General features: G+C 35.4%; 1 protein-coding gene across 5 annotated transcripts in view; it reads left to right on the top strand.

Moving 5' to 3' along the window:
• USP25 (ubiquitin specific peptidase 25) overlaps nt 1–27626 on the top strand; it is a 150431-nt gene that overhangs the window by 47917 nt on the left and 74888 nt on the right. For all 5 annotated transcript variants that reach the window (XM_027077518.2, XM_027077517.2, XM_027077521.2 and 2 more), the window contains 3 exons: nt 6242–6404; nt 18030–18116; nt 27398–27535. In XM_027077518.2, coding sequence (XP_026933319.1) covers nt 6242–6404; nt 18030–18116; nt 27398–27535 — 388 coding nt within the window. The remainder of the gene's footprint in view (nt 1–6241; nt 6405–18029; nt 18117–27397; nt 27536–27626) is intronic.

Genomic DNA, 27626 nt, shown 5'->3' with positions numbered 1-27626 from the left:
GAGTAGGTCTAACATACTTTAATTGGTGTTACAGAAGGAGAGGAGAGAGTGGCTCAAAGGCCATATTTAAAGAGATAATAATTTATAATTTTTCAGAAGTGGAAAAAATAACCTATAATTTTGCAAAGCCCAACAAATCCTAGTTGGGAAAATTAAAAGAAACCCACACCAGAGTCACGATAATGATACTCCAGAACATTTAGGACTGAGAATATCTTTAAAATATTCACAGAGAAAAAAGGAATTATCCTAAAAATAGTGACAGTGAAGGTGACAAATGACACAGTTGACACAGTAATAAGACACATGAAAATCATGAAATGATTTTCATGAATGAAAAGAACTGCCAGGATTCTTTGCTCAGTGAAACAGTGAGGGGTAGTCTCACCAGGGCACTTTTCCTTGTGATTCAGGCTCCAAGGGCAGTTCTGGAAGACTGAATGTGGGGTGGTTATACTGCCTCCACTGCTACAAAATCAGTATGTCCCATTCCCGTAGTTGTACTTTTACCTCTTTTTACAGTAATTTTCTACTTGAACCTGACGTTTCATCTAGAAGGGTAAGTGCAAGAGGAAAAAGAAATTTTTACAAAATTTACAGGGGCTCATTGTGGCTCCCACATAGGCCTCCATGGGCCACTGTAGAGAAACTGAGTGAGCAGTGTGTTCAACTGACTATTGACTATTTTTACACTCCAAGACCATTCAGTCCAACAAGGAAGTCCAGGGGTCTGAGCTGGAGTTAAGTTTGGGAGCCACCTGGGGTAGGGGGTTTACCAACCAGAATGGCCTACCGTTGCCCTTAGGGAAAGAAAAAAGCATCATGTCCAGGAGCAGTTAGGGTGGGATTCTGAATTTTTATTACGTTTCTTTATTTTTGAGAGGCAGAGAGAGACAGAGCATGAGTGGGGGAGGGGCAGAGAGAGAGGGAGACACAGAATCCAAAGCAGGCTCCAGGCTCCAAGCTGTCAGCCCAGAGCCCGATGCTGGGGTTGAACCCACGAACCGTGAGATCATGACCTGAGCCAAAGTCGGACACTCAACCGACTGAGTCACCCAGGCACCCAGGATTCTGAATTTTTAAAATAGTTCTCTTTTTTTTTATTAAAAACATGTTTTTAATGTTTGTCTTTGAGAGAGAGAGACACACACAGAATGCAAGCAGGAGAGGGGCAGAGAGGAGGAGACAGAATCTGAAGCAGGTTCTAGGCTCTGAGCTGTCAGCACAGAGCCCAACATGGGGCTCAAACTCATGCAACAGTGAGATCATGACCTGAGCCAAAGTCAGTCACTTAACCAACTGAGCCACCCAGGCACCCCTAAAATAGATCTCTTAACTCCTACCCTTTTTGTTTAGGAAGCTGTTGTGAGAGGAAACTGCATTAAGAAGATGTGTAGGTGAGGCAGTCTATTATAAATCTTTTTAGTTTTGTGAAAATAATAGTAAGGCTCAACAATACCAGATAACTGTGGATCATAGAAGACCCATGGAATGCTTTAATTACTATTTAATTACTATTCATTTTTTGAGTCATTTCTGACATTGTCAGAGTACAAGTGGTCTGGAAAAATTGAAAATATGAAACAGATTAGTTTCAAGGAATGCAGGACTGTGGCCAGAATTGACTGATTAGATGGGAACAGCAACACTGTAACTTGAAACAGTGTCAATAGTGAGGTACCACTGCTAGTCCCAAGAAGGGCAGAGGCCAGTAAGTGGGGAGAGCTGAGTGGCCAAAGGTTCTTTGTAGTCAGTCTTCCAGAATTGACAGGCAGGCATCCCCCATACAGTGTGTCCTACCTCACCACAGGAGAAACATATCAACTTTTGGAAGCAGTCACATGTCTGGCAGGCAGGCAGTGGTAGCCTCTGTGTCGGAAACATAGAATCTCTTAATTTGTATTCAACATACGATTATTGACATGTTGCCTTGTTGGCTGTAATGATAGATTGCAGCAGTGGCGGCCGTCTGGTTAGTGCACACTTGCCAAGTCATCCCCTTAGAGAACAGGCCCCACTGTTCCTCCATCACAGTGGCTAAGATGAAACAGCAGGACTATGCCAAATATTGGTAAGCACGTGGAGTACCTGGAACTGTCACATATTGTTGGTAGGGGTGTAAAACGGAATTACCACTTTGGAAAATCTGGAAAACTGGGTACTTATAATGAATTTCAACATATACTATACTATACTAGTACTTAGTGTTTCCATTCCTAGGTATAGACCCTTGAGAAAGGAGTCCATTAGTTTTATTGATAATAACTAAAAACTGCAAACAATTAAAACTTGATGCAAAAGAGTAACTGCTGTATGATTTCATTTCTGTGATGTTTAAGGACAGGCAAAACTAATTTACAGTGACAGAAGTCAGAATGGTGATTTCCTGGGAAATCACTCTTGGCTATAAAAAGGGTATGAGAGAATTTACTAGAACGATGGATATTTTCTGTATTTTTATCTGGGTGGTAGTTAAATAGGTGTATAGATATGTAAAAAGTTTCACTGAGCTGTACATTTAAGATTTGTGTATCTTATATGCAAATTATCCCTCTACAAAGTACTCTTTCCAAGAAAAGCATGCTTTGAGCTATGTTGATTGATAATCAATATGCAAAAATTATATTTCTATGTACAAAAAGAATGATAGGGAGAAATTTTAAAAAGCTACCATTTATAACATAAAACTGTCAAAGACAAGAATAAATTTAATGAATGTGCAAGAACTTCCAAGAAAATTAGCAAATATCATTGAGACACATTAATGAATATGTAAATAATTGGAAACATATTGTATTTCACAAATTGGAGGACTGAATGTTGTAAAAATGGTCAGTTTTCCTTAAACTGATTTATGGATATAGTATGATCCTAATCATAATACCATTTTTTTCAAAAAGGAAAATTACAAAATTATTCCTCCCTTCCTTCTTTCCTCCCCCTCCCTCCCTTCTTTCTTTCCTCCTTCAGTCCTCTGTCTCCTCCCTTCCCCTCCCTTCCCCTTCCCTTCTCCCTCCCTTCCCTCTTTCCTTTTCATTTTCTTTTTTGTTGGTCTATACAGCCTAAATGATATGTATGTTTTTCAGTGAGTATGATGTTTCCCTAAATGTACTCAGATGATCTAAAGTGGGATGTTTTCTACATTACTGCTATGATGCAATTTAAATAATTTAAATATAATTAACACTACAAACATAATAAAACTAGCAAAAACCCAAAAACCAAAATCAGTACAATAGAAATTTAATGGGAAGGTGAACATTTATCATAAGTAAGTGCTTTAAATATTCCATGTAGAGTGTAGAAGGAAAAGAGCAAAACATTTTATCATCTTTGTGTATTGCTGCATGGTCATGACCAGTGTTGGGAAGATAAGAAAGCAGGTGATGGGTAGTGGGAATTGGTTTTTGATTTGTGGCTTTTGGGGTTGCATCTCTCAGCATGCTGTATTTTGCTACAAGCTATTTCTAAGCTCTCTGAAATTTGCAGTGTTGTTTTTTTTTCTTTGTTTTTGTTTTTTTTGTTTTTTCTCTCTACTGGCAGACTTAATATCTGGATTTGTAGCTATTGCATACTTTGTACTTCAGAGCATGGATAGTATCAGTGGCTTTACTTTGGTGAGGTCAGGGAAGGAACTCTTATTTATGTAGGACCTGGCTTTATAGAAAGTTTATATTCATTTTGCCAATACTAGACTATAAAAAGGGATGGGGTCTTGGGAATAGAGTAATATTTGGGTTAGAGATTGGGCTTTTGCCAGAAAAATAGAGACGCAGCAGCCACATCTAATATCTTAATCCTTTCACTGTAAACATTTGTTTAGCCCTCAGTAGTTATCATATGTGCTCTAGGAATGAAACAAATCTGTGTTTTTACCCTCCAGATGCTGATGCGAGAGACTGGCTGAGTGATAAATATTTTTGGTGCAGTGTGATAAATGTATTAATAGCTTTTTAGGAGTCAGGAAGAGGTGGTGGGAAACTTAGTGAAGTGTGTTGTAAGTCCCTGGTGATACAAAACTGAATGTGTTATAAACTGTAAATCAAGGTCACAGAGTCATGGCATTCTCCATCCACCATCTTTTAGTACGATAGCTCTACCATGTGGTGTGGTTAAGGAATGTTACAATAAACCTAGTTCTTTAAAACCCATATTTTTGGTTATAATGAATGAAGAGATCTACATATGACTGAGTTGAGGCTTCTTCTTTCCTGTTTGTGGTATTTGCAGCTTTCCCCAGAACTCATTGCTTGTTTTAGTTCATTCATCTCTAATTACCAAGGCTGAAATAAGTTTCCTTTATTTATACTCCTAAATATGCATATGCGTTACAAAAAGAACAAAATTGTCAAAGGAAAGCACTCTCATTTGTAAAAGTCAATAAAAAATTAGATATACCTTATATACAGCAGACTTTTGCGTTATAGTTCCCTATTGTATACTTACATTAACTAACTGCCTTGTACAAAATCAGTTCTAATATATTATTATTATATTATATTGAACTGTACAACTTGAACAGTAGGGTGTCTTTCAAGTTGGCTTTTTTACTTTTTATTTCCCTCTTACGTTCTTGAAAACTTCATAACAATGGGCTATTCTAGACAAATTCTTACTTTCTTCTGCCCCAAGTCACCTAACTAAATATTTCCAAGGATTCTGGTACCTTTTACTGGTAAATAGTTGATAAGAAAAAGCTTCCCATGGGCTGTGGTTGCATGTGAGAGCTGGTTTTTGGGCACAGTACTGTTGCTAATATTGGATCACTTTTAAAAGTTACAGAGGTATTGCAAACTGCTTGTTTTTATTTTTATTTTATTTTTTTATTTATCTTGAGAGAGGGTTTACTGTGTGCAAATGGGGGATGGGCAGAGAAAGAGGGAGAGAGAGAATCCCAATCAGGCTCTGCGCTGACAGCACAGAATCCGACGTGGGGGTCTATTCCGTGAACCGTCAGATTATGACCTGAGCCTAAGTCAAGAGTCAGACACTTAATCAACTGAGCCACGCAGGCACCCCTGAGGTGTTCATTTATAAATGTTTTGAGTTTGATCTTTGCATTTCAACCTATCATGTTGTTACCTGCTATTTTTTAGGATGTGGTTTCATTGATTCCCAAACGGAGACTTTATCCTGTATTCACATAACTTAAATGATGATAAGTTGAGTCCTATTATATTTTATCTAATGTCATGTTGAAAATAATACTGTAAGAGATAAAAGTATAATTTACTTTTCCCCCATAATTAAGGAATATAGCTATATGAATTTGACATTAATCTTATAGGGCAAAATCTTTAAAATAAAGATGGTGTAACATGAATGAGATTTTCACAAGTAGCCAAAATGTTGGAAAAACTTACTCTTGATAAAGTCTTTTTAATTAACACAAAATGGGTTAAGACGCTTTGAATATTACTTATGCTTATTAAGAGTAGTGACACGTTTTGAACAGGCAAAATGCTTTGTTAGTTATATTGGGAATTAAGGTTTTCCTGCATGTTGTTACTTGCTTACGAGCAAGAAAAACGTGATTAAGCAAAGCAGCCTTATTCTTGCCATGTTTAGATGTATGTAAGATATTATTTAGATAGCTTATTTTTAAGAGGTAAATCTTTTATTATTCTGATAGGTATGTAGGTAAGCTTTTGGGTGAAAAAATAAACACATAAGTATTCTCTTTATTTAGCTCTCATAAGTCATAGAACCCTAGAACTGAAAGAACTCTAGAATTTACCTTAGCTTTTTTTTCCCTTTTAATAGAAAAGGAAAATTAATGGTCAGAGGAGTAAAAGTGCCGTTTGTTTAGGAATGTTTTCTTGATGATTTAAAGCAGTTATTATTAAAAACTAGTCTTTATGTTATTTTATAAATATTTACTAGAGTGATTTCTTAGAAAACTTAATATAGGTGCTATGTTCCTGGTACTAAACCTCAAATTTGTTGAACCATAATTTAACATAATATATTTTCTGTTTTATAACACTGTCTTTTGCATTTGAAATTTCCTTTTTCTTAGGAAAAAAGGCTGCGTGTCTCTTGATATGTTTGCCACTATTGTGTGCTTACAGAAAACTAACTTCTGCTTGAGTAAAGTTAGTGTTTAACATTAATTCCCCAGATACGTTATCCCTAGCTTAAGTAATTAAAATCCTTAGTTTGTGGTATGTTATTTCCTAGGTTACAGCACTAAATTAATAGTGCATTTCTTTTTTTTATCATTTTCTTTCCATTGTTTAAGAGTTCTTGAAGCCAGCATAGCAGAAAATAAAGCCTGTTTAAAGAGGACGCCTACAGAAGTTTGGAGGGATTCTCGAAACCCTTACGATAGAAAAAGGCAGGACAAAGCTCCTGTTGGACTAAAGAATGTTGGCAATACTTGTTGGTTTAGTGCTGTTATTCAGGTAAGGATCTTCATGCAGATCTTACTTGGTGGGCATGATGGCAATGGAAAGTGGGTTGGGGTGTGTGTCTTTTAAATTGTGTACTTTAAACATAAATGTAAGCAAGGTTTTAATATGCCCTTCTGTCCAATGAACTAGTTGTGGATTGTTAATACTCCTCTCTCTTCTCTTGTCCTCACCCCAGTATGAAGCTTTAATAGTAGAGTGGTACTTACCCCTTTCGCTTATTTGGAAATAATCTCCTTCCTCCCTTCTGTTAGGAGTTATTGTCAGAGTAGAAAGAGTAAAAAATATTTTGTATGTATTACTCTGCAAATCTTGAGAAGGATATAACCGAGATATGAAAGCAGAACTGTTATTTTTTGTTGTTGTTAACCAAATTAAATTATTGTACATGATGGAAGATGTTATTCATAGAATTATATTCATTTTAATTACTTATATTCTTAATATAAGGTGACAATTTGTTTGAGGAGGGTATAGATTGACATAATTTTCTAAGCATATGATGTGTAAAGAATAAATATTGATAAATCAAGAGTAATGAATTTTTTTTAACTTGAAAGGCCCTTAATGAAATGTTTCTTGAAACCCTTATTCTAAAATGAAAAATATTTTGTATGCATAGTTATGCATCCTCTTCTCAATTTGGACTAATTTTCTTTCTTTCTTTCTTTCTTTCTTTCTTTCTTTCTTTCTTTCTTTCTTTCTTTCTTCCTTCCTTCCTTCCTTCCTTCCTTCCTTCCTTCCTTCCTTCCTTCCTTCCTTCCTTTTTCACTTTTCTTTTATGAGATACTATTGTCGTAATTCTTTACTATTCTCAGGTAGACATTGGTAATGTTATCCTTCAGATTAGAAAACATGAAATTAAATGATCTCCTTAAAACAATCTATGGGGGCGCCTGGGTGGCTCAGTCAGTTAAGCGTCTGACTTCGGCTCAGGTCATGATCTCACAGTTGGTGAGTTCAAGCCCTGCATCAGGCTCCGTGCTCACAGCTTGGAGCCTGGAGCCTGCTTCGGATTCTTTGTCTCCCTCTCTCTCTGCTCCTCCCCTGCTTGCACTCTGTCTCTGTCTCTCTCTCTCAAAAATAAATAACATTAAAAAATTAAAAAAAAAAATAAAATAAAAAAATAAAACAATCTATGAATAATAACATACTCAATTTTTATGACCCTTTAGGAAAATCTTTTGTTTTCCTAAGACAGTTGAATTATAGCTTATTATTTAGTATTCCTGAGGAGTACTGTTTAAATCATTATATATGCCATTTTTTCTTATATTTAAAATATCTCTTCATTCTGTAGCTTCCCAAATCTGTAGGTACGATGGTATAAACTTTTGTGTGATATTAAAGCAACTAACTGGTTATTTAGTCCATTTTCTATAAAGTTGTTAATTGTCTTCTGTAATTTTAACCTTTTTTCTACTTCAGTGTTATAATTTCCAACTGTCACCCCCTTTTTTGTTTGGCACATAATATCGTACAATTTGATTCCCTTTGGTTTTCTAGATTTATGTCTCTAAATTCTGTAGTGTTTACTAGTTTTAAGTAATATACTGTGTTATTTGTTTTTCAGGGTATTAAAATGTTAATGAATACCTGAATTAACATAAATCTGTAATAATACCTTTGTTCTTGTCTTTGATTATACATTAATTATTCATGTACCTGACAATAATATCTACAATTTTATTAGAATCTTTATGTCTTGCTTTACTTTACTTTGCACTGTTAGTAAGAGTTTTTACATTTTGTTGTTCAATATAAGTTTTATAATTTAGACCTTATTTTAAAAATATGAAGCACAGTTTGAAGGCTGTGATGTGAGTCTTCAATTATGCTTTGCTGCTTGTATTTGGACAAGTAGATGCTATCTCTACACTTTAATGTCCAGCTAATGAGGCTCATTGGTTAATGAGGCCTCTTTTAGAAAAACTGTTAGAAGAAAGTACTTGCAAATAATCAATATTTCTTAGTTAGAATAGGTGCTTTGTATTTCTTTACACCGTATTGTAAGAAAGTCCTGTTTGAAATGATGATTAAATTCATACTAATAGAAATGGGGATAACCACTTTTTGTTTTCATAGGATAAACTTCTTTCAGTATCTTGGTTCAAATTTTTTTTTAATTTTCTTTTATATTTATTTTAGAGAGAGAGAGAGAGAGAGAGAGCGCGTGAGCATGCAAGAGTGGGGAAAGGGCAGAGAGAGAGACACACACACAAAATCCAAAGCAGGCTCTAGGCTCTGAGCTGTCAGTATAGAGTTTGACACAGGGCTCGAACTCATGAACCACCAGATCATGACCTGAGTCAAAGTGGGACGCTTAACTGACTGAACTACTCAGGCACTCCCAGAATTTTATTTTATTTACTTATTATTATTATTTTTTAATGTTTATTTATTTTTGAGAAAGACAGAGTTTAAGTGGGGGTAGGGGCAGAGAGAGAGAGAGAGACAGAGAGAGAGACACAGAATCCAAAGCAGGCTCCAGACTCTCAGCCATCAGCACAGAGCCCGATGCGGGACTCGAACTCACTAACCGCAAGATCATGACCTGAGCCGAAGTCAGACACTTAATTGACTGAGACATCCAGGTGCCCCCAGAATTTTATTTTATTTTATTATTATTATTATTTTTTTTTTTTTAATTTTTAACATTTATTTTTGAGACAGAGACAGAGCATGAGTGGGGGAGGGGCAGAGAGGGAGACACAGAATCCAAAACAGGCTCCAGGCTCTGAGCTGTCAGCACAGAGCCCATTTGGGGCTCAAACCCATGAGCTGTGAGGTCATGACCTGAGCCAAAGTCAGACACTCAACCGACTGAGCCACCCAGGCACCCTGAGAATTTTATTTTAAAGTGAAGAAATTAAGCAAAGTGTTTTTGTGCAGGCATCTGTTCTTCAATCATTGTGGAAATTAAAATTTTGATTCTTCAAACATTAGATTTGAAGTTATATAGTAGTTCTTGTATATTAAATTGATTGCACCTGGAAGAATAGTATCCTTAAATATTTTATGTTATTAAGTTTATTCATTTTTGAGAGAGAGGGAGAGACAAAGAGAGAAAACGAATGAACGAATACAAGCAGGGGAGGGGCAGAGAGAGAGGGAGACAGAGAATCTGAGGCAGGCTCTGAGCTGTCAGCACAAAGCCAGATGTGGGGCTTGAACTCAACAATCTGTGTGATCCTGACCTGAGCTGAAGTCGGATGCTAAACTGACGGAACCACCCAGGCACCCCTTAGTTCAAATTTGAAACTGTTGTCCATCTATTTCTACTCTAAGTGGTGTTTGCTAATCTTAGCTTTTGTTTTACTTTTCAAATTTTTGGTGTTTTTTGGTGGGGAAGAGAATGGACTACAAAAATTGCTTGTCCTATTTAAAATTTGAAATAATTTAACTAATTTTTAAATTTTTCCTTGGATTAGTGGCTGTGTAACTGGTAATGTAGCCTTACTACACTCCTAACATAGGCTAGTATAGGGTTCTTGGGATTATTGTTATTATTATATTATTTTTTGCAAAATCTAGACACATTGCATACAATTGCATACAATCTAGATACAATGACCTCTAGCCTTGAAAAGTTTGGGTTATAATGAAGTATTAAGATTATTGGCTTTTGGGTGTGTGGATACACATTACACTTCAGGTTTTGGGAAATTGTGGGTAGGAAGAAAAATTTGTCAAAAGACCACTTCAAGGTTTTGTTTTTTGTTTTTTGTTTTTGCTGTTATTTTATTTTATTTTATTTTTTTAACGTTTATTTATTTTTGAGACAGAGACAGAGCATGAACGGGGGAGGGTCAGAGAGAGAGGGAGACACAGAATCCGAAATAGGCTCCAGGCTCTGAGCGGTCAGCACAGAGCCTGACGCGGGGCTCGTACTCACGGACCGCGAGATCATGACCTGAGCCGAAGTCAGACGCTCAACCGACTGAGCCACCCAGGCGCCCCATGTTTTTGCTGTAATTTTAAAGTCTATTCTATTTTTTAAAAATTTTTTAAATGTTTATTTTTTAGAGAGATAGAGTGGGAGTGGGAGAGGGGCAGAGAGAAAGGGAGACGCAGAATCCTAAGCAGGCTCCAGGCTCTGAGTAGTCAGCACAGAGCCCGATGTGGGGCTCGAACGCAAAAACCGCGAGGTCATGACTTGAGCCGAAGTTGTATGCTCAACTGATTGAACCACCCAGGTGCCCAAGTCTATTCTATTTTTAAGTAGCTTTTCATTTCCATCTCTAGTAATTAAAATCTTTTATCTTTTTTCATTTTGTGACATTACTTTTTAATTCCATGGATATCATCTGAGGTGTAAAAATTTATCATCATAAATGGAATTTTTCATCTATGAAAGAAAGTCGGGCAGGAAATCTCTTGTTAGTGCTGGAAGTCTCATATTTTTTTTTCCAAAGTGAATTGAAACTTGTTCAAACTATGACGTAAATGTACTGTAAAGTTTCACTTACAGGGTTTTCTCAGGGGTGGAATTTACTTAGTTGGCGGGACTAGTGTGAAACAACTGGGACTTCTTTTCCTTGTAAATATATCTGCCAATTATAGACATTTACTTGGATTATAAACCTCTAACTGCAGAATAGGTAGCGGGGATAGACTACAGAGGGTACATCTTTGTTTTACTTGTTCTTTTAGATACTGGCACCAATATTTTGGGAGAAAAGGGAAACGATATCAGAAAGGGACTATAAGCAAGGAGAAGATGGTACAGAGGATGGCTTAAATCTTTTGGATGCTAGCAATATTAGCCTGACCGTCCTAGATTGGGCATTAACTCGTTATCTAGTCGAGTATTTTTATCCTGGAAGTTATATGTAAAAGGACTAATTGGTGCTCTTTTTCTCCACTAGGGTATCAGTGAAATGAGGTACTCATTTAGAGGTATATATTCTTTCTTGCTAGTTTGGGGTATAATTCATGGATTCTCATGATGGCCCTTGGTGCCTTTCCCATTTGGATGCCTCTGAGATGCTCAGAAGTAAGATGCTCATATATCTGTTTGCCTTGTACGGCCCCAGTTCACTTCTACTGTAGATCCATTGGTGCTTATTAATAAGTCTTATAACTCTATTTCACACTCAAAAGGGTTGTTAGTTGGAAGATAAAGGATATGGTCACCTTCCTCATAAATCGTGTAATTCCACAAGTATCCTGAGGGCAGAGCACAGATTTTCTAGGTTATTGTTTTATACCAGTATATAGTATAGTGTCTAACACATTGGAGGAATCCTTTAGGTAATTATTGCATGGGTGACTGAAAGAACCAAAAAGGAGCATATATTATATATGGTGGAATTGAAAACTTAAGATGCTTCTCTCACTCAAATGATCGGGATCGAGAAGATGCTATAAGTTTTCAAAAAATGTTAGGATATCATTTAACATGTTTATTCACATTATTTTCTCTTAACTCTTTAATTTTCAGCAAAGAACAGAAGTACCTGGTTCAAAGAGAAAATACAAAATTCCACAGCAATAAAAGGCTTATAGTGAAAAACAACAGTAATCTGCCCCAAACCTCCCTACCTTATAGTGATGAGTCTTAAAAGTAACTACAACCAGTTCTAGATTTTTTTCTTGTCATTTTTCTAAATGACATGCCTTCCTGCTGAGATAGATGAGGATTTAGCTGTCCATTTCATGTACCTAGAATTGCCTTTCTTTTCATTCTCAACATAGTTATATCATAAGTTTAAATAGTCAGTAGTCAGTGTTTACATTTTCTATGATTTTGTAAACATTATAATGGTTTACTAGGAGTATCCCTTTGTAATTTTTTGTTTTCCTGGAGTAGTCAGTTTCCCATTTTTTTCTTTCCATTTTTTATTTACTTATTCTTAAAATTTCCTCTAACATCCCTGTTATGGTTCTGTATGCACAAACATATTAACTCTATCTCCCTCTTTCTTGCTTTCTTGCTTTGTTTCATTTTTTTTTTAATTAAAAAAATTTTTTTAACATTTCTCCATTTTTTTTTTTTTTTTTTTTTTTAGAGTAAGAGAGACAGAGTGTGAGTGGGGCAGGAGCAGAGAGGGAGAGAGACACAGTATCTGAAGCAGGCTCCAGGCTCTGAGCTATCAGCACAGAGCCCCATGCGGGGCTCAAACTCAGAAATCGCGAGATCATGACCTGAGCTGAAGTCGGCTGCTTCGACTGAGCCGCCTAGGCACCCCTGTTCGTTCGTTTGTTCGTTCGTTCCTTCCTTCCTTCCTTCCTTCCTTCCTTCCTTCCTTCCTTCCAAATTTGGTTCCCTTTACCACAGATTTCTCTGTCTCAGGTTCAAGCTGGATTCTGATTCTTTGTGTTTTAAGTATGATTGCTGGCTTTCTAAAAGGAAGCCTAGAGAAAGGTGATTGTGTGAAGGTTGATTGGGGATCACTTTGCAGGGTTTTTTACTTACTCCTCCTATTTGTAGCCCTGAGTCTCATTGCCTCACACACACACAGACACTATGATTTTTCTGAAACCAAGTCCATTCAGTTCAGTTATATCCAAAGACAAAATTTCCTGTATCCCACAGAAGGAAGTGGTAGTTGTCTCAATCTTCTGTATCTGGGAAGGACATGGAGATTTAATTGCTCTGTATACAGACTTTCATCTTTTAATCATGCCATCTATTTCCAGTCCCTGCCTTACTCTGAACTTATGTGATACCATTCTTTTTTTTTTTTTTTTTCCTAATCCACCAAGGAGAAGTGATCTTACTTTTCCTCAGTATCTTCATTATAGACAGTTTATATCCCTTTGCTTTCTTGTCATTGCTCTTTGTTTTCCACAAGTTATTTGAAATCTCATCTCATAGCTTTCTGTTATTAACAAGAGTTTAGCCAAATTCCATTTTAACAAGTGACCTTCAAAATTTAGTTTTTAGCTTCGGACTCAGTGAAAGGATACTTGTTTCCAGGATGCATCAATCACAGGCACAGTTTAGGCAGCAGTGACATTTAACTTTCCCCACCTTTTTTTTTGAAGAAATAGGTTGATCAATACTATTATGACTATGGTTGAGGATATACAGTATTTGTGACTTAAAAACATTAATTTATGTGATTTATTGTAATGATCACAAGTTCTACTTAGAGTTGTAGCTTATTAGGTTGTATTAGACCACTTACGTGGTCATATTTTTCTGGAACCCAACTCAACCAAACCAAAAGAACATCAACAAAAAAATCAACTATGTCATCTAACACTAAAGCAGTGAGGGATTTTGAGACTAAGCTCTGAAAGATCAGCATTTTTAGAGTAAGCTTCATATTTTGGGCAGATTTTATCCTTGAGACAGTTCCAGAAATGGCTGCTGAGTGGTTGGGAAGGTAAGCATAGTTTTGTACAAACTTGGAGCATTAGTAAACACCTTAGACTTCCAGTTAAATTCTAGAGGGCTAGAATGTTGGATTAGTGGGAACTGAAAATAAGCCAGGCTTCATAGTGTTTGAATTCCAGCTTCATCTCAGTATTGTTTGGATTAAGTTGATCTGGGACTGCAAATGACTCCAGTTTTAGTGCCTGCCAAAAGCAAATGTGTAAATTCTGTTAGAAGGTAATATTATCTAGAACTTTGAATTTTCTCCACTTTTTCCACATAAAAATAAATGTTTAGTATTCAAATCAGTTATAATCAGTTATAATCAAAAATTAAAATAACTGGCAATATGAAACCTGAAAGTTGAATTGTTTGTTATAATAACTATTAATATGATGAAGGAATTAAAAGCAAGATTGAGAATTTCAATAGAAAAGTAAAAAGTATAAAAAAAAGCAAAATAGAAATTTTAGAATTGCTGAATATAATAAAGTTAATCAGTGGATGACTTTAGCAGTATATTTGACACAACTGAAGAGAAAATTAGTTAACTGGACATTTGGTTTGAAGAACATTTTCAGACTGAAGCCATGAAGTACAGATAAGAGGATATAAGAGATATTTTGGACATGGTGAATTGTGTTGACATAACATTTATGGTTATAGAGGGAAAGTAAAAAGGGAATATAGCAAAAGTAATATTTGAAAAGATGCCTGAGAATATTCCAAATGTGATGAATGGGATCAAGCCACAGATACTGGAAACAATAGGAATCAAGTAGCATAAACATAAAGAATATTGTGCCAAGGCACATAAAATGGAAAAAACTATGGACAAAGAGAAAATCCTAAAAGTAGCCAGGTGGAAAAGATGTATAGGCACACCTCAGAGACACATGGGTTTTGTTCCACACAATCGCAATAAAATGAATATCTTAATAAAACAAGTCAAATCAATATTTTGGTTTCTTAGTGTGTATTAAAGTTATGTTTATACTATACTGCAGCCTATTCAGTATACAGTACGATTACATTTAAAAAAAAACATGTATACCTTAATTAAAAATAATTTATTGCTAAAAAATACTATTATCTGAGCTTTCAATGAGTCATAATCTTTTTGGTGGTGGAGGGTCTCATTTCAATATTGATGGCTACCAACTGATGAGGGTGGTGGTTGCTGAAGGTTAGGGTGGCTGTGGCAGTTTCTTACACTAAGATGACAGTGAAATTTGCCCAAACAGTTGAAAACCAAATCAATTGAATGAACAGTTAGAAGCCACTGTAGTATTATTAATTGGCCTGATTTCAATATTGTTGTGTCCTAAGAAATAGGGAAGCCTGAGGAGAGTCAGAGAGAAGGAGGAATGGCCAGTTGGGGCAGCAATCATAACACATACAACATAATTGATTAAGCTTGTCATCGTTTGTGGGCATGATTTGCAGAGCCCCCCAAAAGTTTACATTAGTAACATGCAAGATCACTGATTGTAGATCACCATAAAAGATATAATAATAGAAATTTTAAAATATTGCAAGAATTACCAAAATGTGACACAGAAACACAGAATGAGTAAGTGCTGTTGGAAAAGTGGTGCCAATAGGCTTGCTTGACAAAGGGTTGCCATCAACCTTCAATTATAGAAAACATGAACTCTACAAAATGCATTAAGATGAAGCGTTAAAACAAGAGGTGCCTGTATCACCTCTATAAAGAAACAAAACGAAGATTGACAGCTGACTTCTGAACAGAAATACTGTTTTTAGAGTGCTATAAAAAATAACTGGCCATCTAAAATTCTATAACTGTCAAAAATCTTACAAAAATGAAGAAAAACAATTTCACACTAAGCAGAAGCTGAAGTAATTCATCACCAATAGACCCACACCAAAAGAAATATAATTGTTTAGAAAGGCATTCAGGGAGAAGAAAAATGTTCCCTAATGGGAGTTTAGAGTAAAGAAGTGGGATTGAGATTATCCTAATTTGTCATTATTCTCTTTCCTATTTAAACTCATAAAACAGTCTGTATTTTATCATTTTTCTATCCCATTTCTTCAGTACTCCTTGCTGCCTCTCTTCCATCATTCTACTGAAAAGGTGATTTCCCAGTTGCCAAATCCAAAAGTTAGTTTTCTTCCCTTACCTTACTAGATCTGGCAACATTTGAGAGTATAGGTCCCTGATTTATCATGGTTCAGTTTATGATTTTTTGACATACAGTGGTACAAAAGCAGTATATATTCAGTAGAAGTTGTACTCTAAATTTTGATCATTTCTTGGGCTAGTAGTGTGCCGTATAGTACTTTTTTGTGATGCTAGCTCCTAGTCAGACATATGATCATGAGGGTAAACAATGATATACGTACAACCATTCTGTACCCATACAACCTATTCTGTTTTTCACTTTCAGTACAGTATTTAATAAATTACATTATATATTCACCACTTTGTTATAAAATAGACTTTGTATTAGATGATTTTGCCCACCTGTACGCTAATGTAAATGTTCAGAGCACTTTTGAGGTAGGCTAGGCTAAGCGAAGATGTTCGGTACGTTTTGTGTATTAAATGCATTTTCAGCTTAATGATACTTTAATCGTAGGGAGGGTTTATCCAGATGTAACCCCATCATAAATCAAGAAGTTCTGTATTGCAAATCTTGTCCATCTTGAAATTTGCCATTGATTCTTTGAAGTACTTCAGAATTTTCTGTGGTACTTTATTTTTCTATCTTTGTTGAGAAGCCCCTGACCTAGGTACTTTTTAAAGTTCCACAGTTACTCTGATACACTGCTATATTTGAAGGACATTTTCTCCTTTTTCTTTTTGCTTGCATACTCTTCACTTCCCATACTATTCTTATTTTGCCAGAGACTCAATATATTTTATTCTCTGCTTCTTGTTCTCCTCGTGTCTGCATGTAGTGGGTACTCCATAAATATTTATTAAATGAATGAATAAATTAATTACCTCACATGTTCATTTTGTTTGAGAAATACTTCGAGATTACAAGATAACCAAAATATTTTCCTACAGTTTCTGTTGCCAGCTTTATGATTTTATCTTTCTTTCTTTTTAAATTTTTTTTAATGTTTATTATTTTTGAGAGAGAGAGAGACAAAGAGAGAGCAAGCAGGGAAGGGGAAGAGAGAGGGAGACACAGAATCTGAAGCAGGCTCCAGGCTCTGAGCTGTCAGCACAGAGCCCAATGCGAGGCTTGAACTCACAAACCACCAGATCATGACCTGAGCAGAAGTCGGCCGCCCAACCGACTGATCCACCCAGGCACCCTTGGTTTTATATTTCATATTTAGGTCTTTAAACCACATCTATATCTATATATCTATATATCTATATCCTAGTTTTTTCTTTATATATAGTGGGCCAGTTTTCCCAACCCCCAACTCCTAAACAAAATCTTGTTTTATGATTGATTTGTGGTGCTACCTTTATGTTCTATCAAGTTGGCTCACACAACTTTGCTAAGACCTCATGCATCCTTGCCTCCTATAGTGATTTTCAACAGAAAGGAATATATTTTACATTGTAAAACACTTGACACACACGTGTATATAAAATGCATACAATGAAAATTTTGCAAACAGTACTCTGGTGTGTTTACTGTGTATGACAGGTTCTGCTATTTTCAGTTGCATTTTATTTCATTTTTTTAAACAAATAATCATGATGATGACAATATGAGTTCTAGGAAGCTTTCCTGTGGACATCTTTCATATGCTCTCATCCTCTGTGAGATCAATAGAATTGTATCTTGGAGTCAGATTTCTATTCTAATATCTTTCTCCTTTCTGGGCTGTGTGTCTTCTTGAGCATAGAGATAATATGTAATTTCTTTATGTCTCTATCACCTAGCAGCTGGCCCATAAATTTATTAGTGCTACATTTTTGTAGTATTGATACCTCAAGATAACTCAGTGAATATAACATGTTTAAAAAGTTCTAGACTTAGCATTTGTGTACCTTTTGAGGAAACTGCTTATTAAGCACATAGAGAAAGAAAGATTTAATATATAGTATAATTTTTTGTGTTGTCCACAATTAATTTTCTTCTTTTCAGTACAATAAATATTGTTAATGATAAAGAATAGTGTGTCAGTATATAAGAAATTTGACATCTTCTCCAGGAGAAAATAGGTCTTGTGCTAGTGGCAACAATCCTGTGTATAAGTAGAATAGTTGTCAAAAATAAATCTCTAAGACCAGTCATGTTTTTATAGGTCTGTTAATAGAACTTTCCCCTAGATTTTCTTAAATTGTTGTTCTTTTTCAGTCATTATTCAATCTTTTGGAATTTAGAAGATTAGTTCTGAATTACAAGCCTCCGTCAAATGCTCAAGATTTACCCCGAAACCAAAAGGTAAAACTATGAAAGATTTTTAAGCTGTGTGTGTGTGTGTGTGTGTGTGTGTGTGTGTGTGTGTGTGTGTGTGTGTGATCATATTCTTTTATCTGTGCTTGATTTTAGGGCAGTTTGTCTCATCAAATATGAAACTGTTAATTTTGAATGTCAGCCCATTAATCTCAGTTACTATAGTAACTTTCTATTCTTTATCAGTATATTGTAAATCTGAATTTTTCTTCACATGTGTGTCAATAATATGCTAGTTTATTGTGTCACTTTAGTAATTGCTTTTCACTCTCTCTTTTTTAAGTTCATTTATTTATTTTGGGGGGTGGGGAGAGGAGCAGAGAGAGAGAGAGAATCCCAAGCAGGGATTGACAGCTCTGAGAAAGCACAGAACCCAACATGGGGCTCGATTCCATGAACTGTGAGATCATGACTTGAGCTGAAATCAAGAGTTGTGTTGCTCAACTGACAGAGCCACCTGGGTGCCCCTGCTTTTTTCTTCTTTTTGAATTGTCAAATTTCAGAAACTTTATAGGTTTTAATTTATAATTCAAGGTTTTTCTTCAATTGCCTCCCGAAAAATTGTGTGAAAATAAAAATTTTTGTGTAGATGAGCCCTTTAAAAGATTAGTTTTGCACTGGCTGTCTTTGCAGTGCCAATCTATAACTTCCTTTTTGTAAGTTTATATTGTTAGGCAATATAACGTGACAGAACACACACATAATCAGGGCTAGATTGCCTGGGTATTCTGGCTGTGGATTTAGGGTTTGAACTGTCTGTTCAGTTTCCTTTCCTGAAAGGTGTAAATAATATTAGTAATTATTGTATACGGTTTTGAGAATTAAATGAGGTAAAACATACAAAGGGCTTAGAAGTACATAGTTCATAGTGAGTACCTCAGATGATGTTATTGTATTCATGTTAGTTTTTCAAAGTAGGACTGATGCAGAAATTTATATTTAATGTAAGAAATTAATTATGGAGGTGATACATGTAAGTATTTAGGGCTTTAAGGATCTTGTCATAAAAAAAATTGTAGCCCTAAAAGGGGACTGGTTGCACAAAGAAGTTAAAGTGTTAGGTTACCGTAAAGTATTGAACTTTGCGTGACTTCCTTTTAGTGTTAATGATATGTAATAGAATTATATTTTTCTTCTTTTTTTAATTTTTTTTTAATGTTTACTTATATTTGAGAGAGAGAGGAGAGAGATAGAGTGTGATAGAGCTCAAATTCTTGGACCGCAAGATCATGACATGAGCCAAAGTCGGACACTTAACCAACTGAGCCACCCAGGCTCCCCTGTTTTTCTTTTTTTTTTTAAATATTTATTTATTTATTTTGAGAGAGAGCACGCATACATGTGAGTGAGCAGGGGAAGGAGACAGAGGATCCCAAGCAGGCTCTGTGCTGTCAGTGCAGAGCCTGATGTGGGGCTTGAACTCATAAACCGTGAGATCATGACCTGAGCCTAGACCCAGAGTCAGACACTTAACCAGTTGAGCCACCCAGGCGTTCCTATTTTTCTTTTAGTGTGTAATTTGAAAACCACTTGTTCTGTAAACATGAAACATTTATAATGCAAACTAGTGGGAATACAATGATTTATAGCTAGCTTTTCAGGCTATAATCTTTGAGCAGTAGAGTATCAGGCTGGTAAGCAAGCCTAAACAAGCCATTTTCAAAGGGAACCAAGATTACCTGACAACCCCACAGACTTGCAGAGAAATTAAGCAAAACCCCTTCACTCATTACAGTTGTTCCATGAAATTATTTGGACTGTTGCTTCCATTATCACACCTTGTTAATAATCACAGTTCTCTCCTCCTCCTTTTTTTTTTAATAATGCTTTCCTTTTTTTTTTTTTAAATGTTTATTTACTTATTTCGAAAGAGAGAGTGCACATGTGGCCTACGAGCTGGGGAGGGGCAGAGGGAGAGAGGGAGAGAGAGAATCCCAAGTAGGCTCTGCACTGTCAGCACAGAGCCAAGCGTGGAGCTCCATCTCATGAATTGAGAGATCATGACTTGAGCCAAAATTCAAGAGTTGGGCGCTTAACCGACTGAGCCACCCGAGTGCCCCCACAGCTCTTTCTTCTCATGTCTCAGTTGAAGTATATTTATAATTTACGTGACATTATTTGGAAATATTGCTTCCAATTAGGTATTTATATGTATCTTGACTTTTTCTCTTTTGTTTCTGGATTTTAGTGCTTTAAAGAGTTTTAATTTATTTTATTTTTCAAAATGTTGAATAAGACCAAGTTAGTTTTAGAGTTGTATTTAAAAACGATCATAACATCCATGCTTATGTACCAGAGCTAATTTTAAGATTGTTCAGCTGAGTACCCGTGAAATATATAAATCTTACCTTCACCTTTCTAGAGAAATTTGTTTTCTTGCAGTAGCTGGATCAGTATGTCTAGGTGTCCCTTTAGGTTAAGGAATTAAAAGGATCTCTACTTCAATTGTGAAAAAAAACCCTTTATTTAGAAGAATCTGTGCAGTTTTTTAAAAGATTATTTCACAAATGAAGTTATTCTTTAAGTTTATTATTTTTATTTATTTTGGTAGAGAGATAGCAAGCAGGAGAGGGGCAGGAGAGGGAGACAGAATCTCAAGCAGGCTCTGCACTGGCCCCACAGAGCCTGTTGCGGGGCTCAAACTCATGAACCCTTGAGATCATGACTTGAGCTGAAGTCAAGAGTTGGATGCTTAACTGACTGAGCCACCCCAGTGCCGCTGAAGTTATTCTTTAATGTGGCATGGTAACATCAATACATACTATAACTGACATCTCTGAAGCAGATATGTGGGACTAATAGGTAGTTATCAGCCACTTATTGGTGCTACATTCAGCTGAGGTGATGAAAAACACCAGGTGTACTGACTGAGCCACCCACATGCCCCAAGGTACTGTTTGTAATTTTAATGTCTAGGAGAATTGTGAGGTACTAGAAGCATAAAGATGGATTCTCACCGTAAACATCTCACCCCTCTCCACTCCCATTCATAATGTCTTTTGGCTTAAACAGTCATAAACTTATGACAAAACGTGTTCAAATGTTGAGAAAACAGAGATAAATAGTTCATAATAGTGGTAATCTTCATACAAATAGCTAAAACCTTATTACTCATAAGGTATATTATTTAAAGTCTTGTTTAAGGGTGAATATTTCCAAATAAACAATATTTTCTCATTTTCCACTACTCAGAGATAAGATGCATATGAGCAGGGAATATGTTTAATTGAATTCCGTTTGGCAAACACCTGAAGGAATTTGAATTTTCAAATGACAGAGTCATTCTGGAATTTCTGTCTTTAGTTATGAATAAAGTAATAAGATTGGATTTACAGGTTTCAGTAAATTTTGAAGGATTCAAAGCATGCAAAGTATATTTTCTGACTGAGGTGGAATAAAGATGGAATTTGACAACAGAAAGATATTAGAAAATCTCTCTGATTATGGAAAATTAAGTAATATACCTTTAAATAACCCAAGGGACAAAGAGAAAATCAGAGGGGAAATTTCAGAATATTTTAAATTAAAACACAACATACCAAAATTAGAAGGATATAGCTAAGGCAGATGTTAGTGGAAAACACATGAACTAAACACATTAGAAATTAAGAATAGTTTCAAATTTATGACATTGGCTTGCACATCAAGAAATTAGAAAAAAAAAGCACATTAATATTTGAAAGTAGAAGAAAGGAAATAATAAAGATAAGAGCTAGATTATTGAAATAGAAATGAAATTGAAATAGTAGAGAAAATTAATGGAACCAAAAGCTGCTTCTTAAGATCAGTAAAATGAATTTCTAGGTAGTCTGAGCAAAAAAAAAAGAAGAAACAAATTACCAGTATAAACAATGAAAGAGAGGGACATCACTATAAATTCTCTAGAAAATAAAATAGAATAGTGGAATATTATAAATAGACAAATATCTTGAAAGCCACAAACTACTGAAGCTCACTGATGGAAAAATAGATAACCTGAGTATCCCTATATTACATAAAGAAATAGAATTTTTAGTTAACCTACTCACCAAAAAATTCAACAATGAAGTAGCTTACTGGTGAATTATACCAAACATGTAAGGAAAGAATAATACCAGTTCTCTACATGTTTTTTCAGAAAATTGAGAATGAGGTAGAACCTCCCAGTTCATTCCATGCGCCCAGCATTACTGTGAAGCCAAATAGAAAAAGATATTTCTTTTATTTTTTTTTAATTTTTAAATACTTTTTTAAGTTTATTTATTTTGAAAGAGAGAGCATGTGTGAGCAGGGCTGGGTCAGAGGAAGAGGGAGAGAGAGAATCCCAAGCAGGCTGTGTGCTGTCAACACCGAGCCTGACACAGGGCTCCATCCTAGGAACTGCAAGATGGTGACCTGAGCTGAAATCCAGGTGCGCTGCTCAACCGACTGAGCCATCCAAGCACCCTTAGAAAAAGATATTTCAAGAAAAGGAAACTAATGACCAATATTCTTCATGAACATAAAAGCAAAATGTTGTAGCAGATATGTGGCAAATAACTCTTGAAACATCCATAAAGGATACTACCTCAGCAACTGGAGTTTATGTAGACTGCAAGGTTGGTTTAGTGTTCAAAAATCAGTCTAATTCACCATGGTAACAGACTAAAGAAGAAAACCATATAATCACCTTAGTAGATAAAGAATTTGACAAAAGGTGATGTACCTAAAATCTCTCAGAAACTAGAAACTGGAAGAAGCTTTTTTATCTTGATAAAAATCATTTATGAAAAGCCTACAACTAATATAATACTTAGGTGAAAGACTGAATGCTTTGCCCCAAAAATCAGGAGCAAGCAAGGATATCTGTCCTCACCACTTCTGTTAAACAGTAGACTGTAGTTCTTAACCAGTGCTATAAGGCAGGAAAAGGAAATAAACATGAAGATTAGAAGGGAAGAAATAAAGGTGTCTTTGTGTATATGCTTGGTTGTCTATGTAGAAAATTCTAAGTACTGTACAAAAATAAATAAAAGATGGTAGAACCAAGGAATGAACTCAGCAAGGTTACCTGATATGAGGCAAACATGCAAAAATCAATTTTATTTCTAGGGGCACCTGGGTGGCTCAGTCAGTTAAGTGTTGGGCTGTTGACTTCAGCTCAGGTCATGATCTCACAGTTCATGAGTTCGAGTTCTGTGTCGGGCTCTGCACTGACAGCACAGAGCCTTCTGGGGTTCTGTCACCCTCTCCTCCTCCCCCTCTTCTTCTTTCTCTCTCAAAAGAAACTTTAATTTTTTTTTTAATGTTTATTTTTGAGAGAGAGAGAGAGAGACAGAGTGTGAGCAGGGGAGGGGCAGAATAGGAACGAGACACAGAATCAGAAGCAAACTGCAGGCTTCCAGCTGTCAGCACAGAGCCTGATATAGGGCTCGAACTCATGAACTCTGAAATCATGACCTGAGCCGAAGTTGGACGCTTAATCAACTGAGCCACCCAGGCGCCCCTCAAAATAAACTTTAAATACAGTGGGAAATTTAAATTAAAAAATACATATATACAGTAGCATAAAATGTGGACTATTTGGGGTAAAGTGGACAAAAGATACTTATAGAAAACCACAAAATTTTGCTGAGAGAAATTAAAGAGATAGATATATTTAAGGATGAGAGGATTCAATATTGATTGTTATGATATCAATTATCCCCAGTTTAATCTATAGATTCAGTGCAATCCCGATCATAATCCCAGCAGGCTTTTTCATAGGAATTGACAAATTGATATTACATTTGTATGGAAAATCGGACTACTAGAATAGCCATAGTAATTTTAAAAAGAAAGACAATGTTGGAAGAATCAACTCTAATGCATTATTTTTGGTGAAAAGATAGTCTAGTCATACAGATCAATGGAACAGAATAGAATCCAGAAATAGACCTACACATATAGAGTGAGTTGATTTTAATGAGAATTGACAAAACAATTCAGTAGACAAAGGAAAATCTTCTAAACTGATGGTATCGTAGACAAAAAGATAACCCTCAGCCCTTACAGAACGTATCTTTTTCAAATATATGAAAAAAACTGATAATGGATTATAGACCTAAAAGAAAACAAACTAAAAATTCTTGATGAAAACATTAGAGAAAATTTTAATGCCTTAGGTTAAGAAAAGATTTCTTAAGTGGGAGAAAACAAGGACATAAATCATAAAAAAAATGATTAATTGGACTTCATCAAAATTAAAAACTTATTATCTGAAAAATTTATACAAAATGAAAAGTTAAGCCACAACTGGGAGCAAATTGCTCTCAGCCAATTTCTGTGGCTAGAAAATCTTTCTGAATTTCAAAGGGTGAAATTGTAAATGATGTTAAATGCAGCTACTACATTTGGCTAAATTATGAAAATATCACCACATGCAGAAACTATTCAAACTATTCTTAGTCTTTTTTTAAAAAAGACTTATTAAGGTGTAACTGACGTACAATATACTGTATACTATAAAGTGCACACTTAGCAAAACACGTATCAGATAAAGGAATTGTATCTAGAATATATACAGAACTTGCATAAGTCAATAATAAGATAAGCTATTACTGTTCTGGGAAAAATATTTGGACAGACACTTCACCAAAGAGGATCTACAGACAAATAACTACATGAAAAGGTGCTTGACATTATTTCTTAGGAAAATGGAAATTAAAACTAGAGGTGCCATTTTGTACCCACTGGAAGAACTAGTTAAAAATATAACCCATATCCAGATGACATAGAAAATGGATCTAGAACTCTTATTAAGCTGTCAGTGGGAATATAACATGTATAACGCTTCTGCAAAAGCAGTTTGGTTGTTTCTTGAAAAAATAAATCTACATACAACCTAAGCTCTCTCCAAGTTTTTACTCAAGAGAAATTAAAACATATGTCCACACAAAGACATGTATGGTAATAGCCACAACAGCTGGAATAGGTCACTGGATAAAGAAGTGTGGGATAATCAGACAATTAGAATACTACTGAGCGTTAAGACAGAATGGATCGTTAACACACACAGTCTTGGGGATGAAACTCAAAATAATCACTTCTGTCGTAAGAAACCAGACTAAAATGAGTACATAGAGTATGATCTGATTTGTGTAAATTTCTAGAAAATACAAAGTGACCATGGTTGCCCTGGGATGATCAGGGAAAGGGAGTAAAGTTTGAAGAAACTTGTGGGAGTGATGGATAGGTACATTGTCTTGTCTATGGTGATGCTTTCATGGATGTATACATGTCTGAAGCTCAGGAAACTATGTGCTTTATAATGTACAGTATATTGTACATCAGTTATACTTTGATAAGTCTTTTTTTTAAAAGACTAAGAATAGTTTGGATAGTTTCTGCATGTGGTGATATTTTCATAATTTAGCCAAATGTAGTAGCTGCATTTAGCATCATTTACAATTTTGCCTTTTGAAATGCAAAAAGATTTTCTAGCCATGGAAATTAGCTGAGAACAAAAATGTTTAAATAAATTATTTTACTTTTCCAATATGCTTCTCAGCAGAAATACACTAAATTTTCAAAAGCCCATTTATTTCATCCTTGTTCTTAGCAAGGAATGTCTCAAAAAACTGTGCTAACTTAGATTTGGTCATAAAAGAAAGAAATTGAGCTCAGAAAATTAAGGGTATTTTGGAAATTACTTTGTGGATTAAAATTGTATTTATACTTTTAAAACCTATCTATATAAGGCATTTGAGGGGGAGTAGGAAGTACAACAGAAAAATTATAGGTTAGTTTTCTTTCATTTAAAACTTTTACATTTACCCTTTATCATCGATGATGGATTTTATTATACTTACATAAAATACATGTTTTCTATAACTTAGCACTTTCATTCAGACAATGCACTTTGTGATTGCTGTAATGGTGTATTGTTTTTGGATCAAATAACAAGCATTTGGAGCCAAATGTTTTATTCCTTTACACTTGTTTCTTAGGACTCCTTTTTAAAATGCATTCTAGGAACAACTATTTCTACATTGATTATATCATTCTGGACAGCACTATACATATATACACACATCCCTACAGTTTATAATGTTGAGAACACCAACTATATACACTTGGAAGATTTTTCTCATACTTCAATCGAATAGATAACCTTTATGTGTTGAAATTGTTATTACAAGAGCTAACTATATAATAAGAACTGCTTGTTTGATTTGTTACCATATTTATTTAACTGAGATATGTGAATTCCATTCTTTAAAAACATTTCCTTCTTGTTTTAAAGTAAGTTGTTTGGGGCGCCTGGGTGGCTCAGTCGGTTGAGCGTCCGACTTCAGCTCAGGTCACGATCTCACGGTTCGTGAGTTCGAGCTCCGAGTCAGGCTTTGGGCTGATGGCTCAGAGCCTGGAGACTGCTTCCGATTCTGTGTCTCCCTCTCTCTCTGCCCCTCCCCCATTCATGCTCTGTCTCTCTCTGTCTCAAAAATAAATAAACATTAAAAAAAATTAAAAAAAAATTAAGTTGTTCATAATTGATAATATTGGGTTGTTTTTGTTTTTTTTGAGGGTTTAAACCAAATGTAAAGAATTGAATACCTGCTTTGTGTAGTAGAAAGTTGTGGAAGAAATTTAGAAGTTCTTGTTTTTGAGAAGCTTACAGTCTATTGAGACACAAAAGTTAAGATTTCAAAGGAACACTAGAAGCATGATACATTAGTCTAATATTAGGAACTACTCTAATTACTTATTAGACTCATATTGTCTGATTATTAGGATCATCACAGGACACTCCCAGTTGGTGATTCATTGCTGAGTGAAAGACATTCATTTTAGTAGATGTGGAGTTTGAAGGAATTATTGACTTGAAGGGGTCTGGGAAGGCTTCATGGAAGAGGAGGGATCTTTGTTTAAATGGGCTTATTGAGGAAAAGTACTTAAATAGTGCCTGGCACGAAGTTAGCACTCATTGAATATCGGCTGTTGTTATTGCTGTCCACAGCAGCTGGGCTTTGCTGAATGGAAAGAATTATAATAAATAGGCTTGAATGAGGAGGATATTCTTGGCTGGGTAATAACATGATTAGCTATAAAAATGTAGCATTTGTGCTAAAATTGTGAGCTAAGCGTAGGTCCTCTTCTGTTTTTGTGCTCTACTCTGTTGAATCTCCTAGATCACAACAGTCTTCTTTAATTACGATGTAAGGAGTGCTGGACTCCTCCCTAATCAATATTAGTTAAGTTTTTGCATTTTAAAATGAATATCTGTTTACCAATAAAGATTAATCTTCACTTAAGATTTTTCCCCCCAATAGGAGCATCGGAATTTGCCTTTTATGCGTGAGCTGAGGTATCTATTTGCACTTCTTGTTGGTACTAAAAGGAAATATGTAGATCCATCAAGAGCAGTTGAAATTCTTAAGGATGCTTTCAAATCAAATGACTCTCAGCAGGTAGTTTTTTTTTTTTTTTGTACTTATATATTACCGATCGTATTTTATTTAATCTGATTGTTCCTTAGTTTTTTCAAAGATACATGACAAT

This window comes from Acinonyx jubatus, chromosome C2, assembly GCF_027475565.1.
Source record: "Acinonyx jubatus isolate Ajub_Pintada_27869175 chromosome C2, VMU_Ajub_asm_v1.0, whole genome shotgun sequence".
Taxonomy (NCBI): Eukaryota; Metazoa; Chordata; class Mammalia; order Carnivora; family Felidae; genus Acinonyx; species Acinonyx jubatus.
The sequence above is the reverse complement of the archived record's forward strand: the minus strand, read 5'-3'. Positions and strand labels throughout refer to the sequence as shown.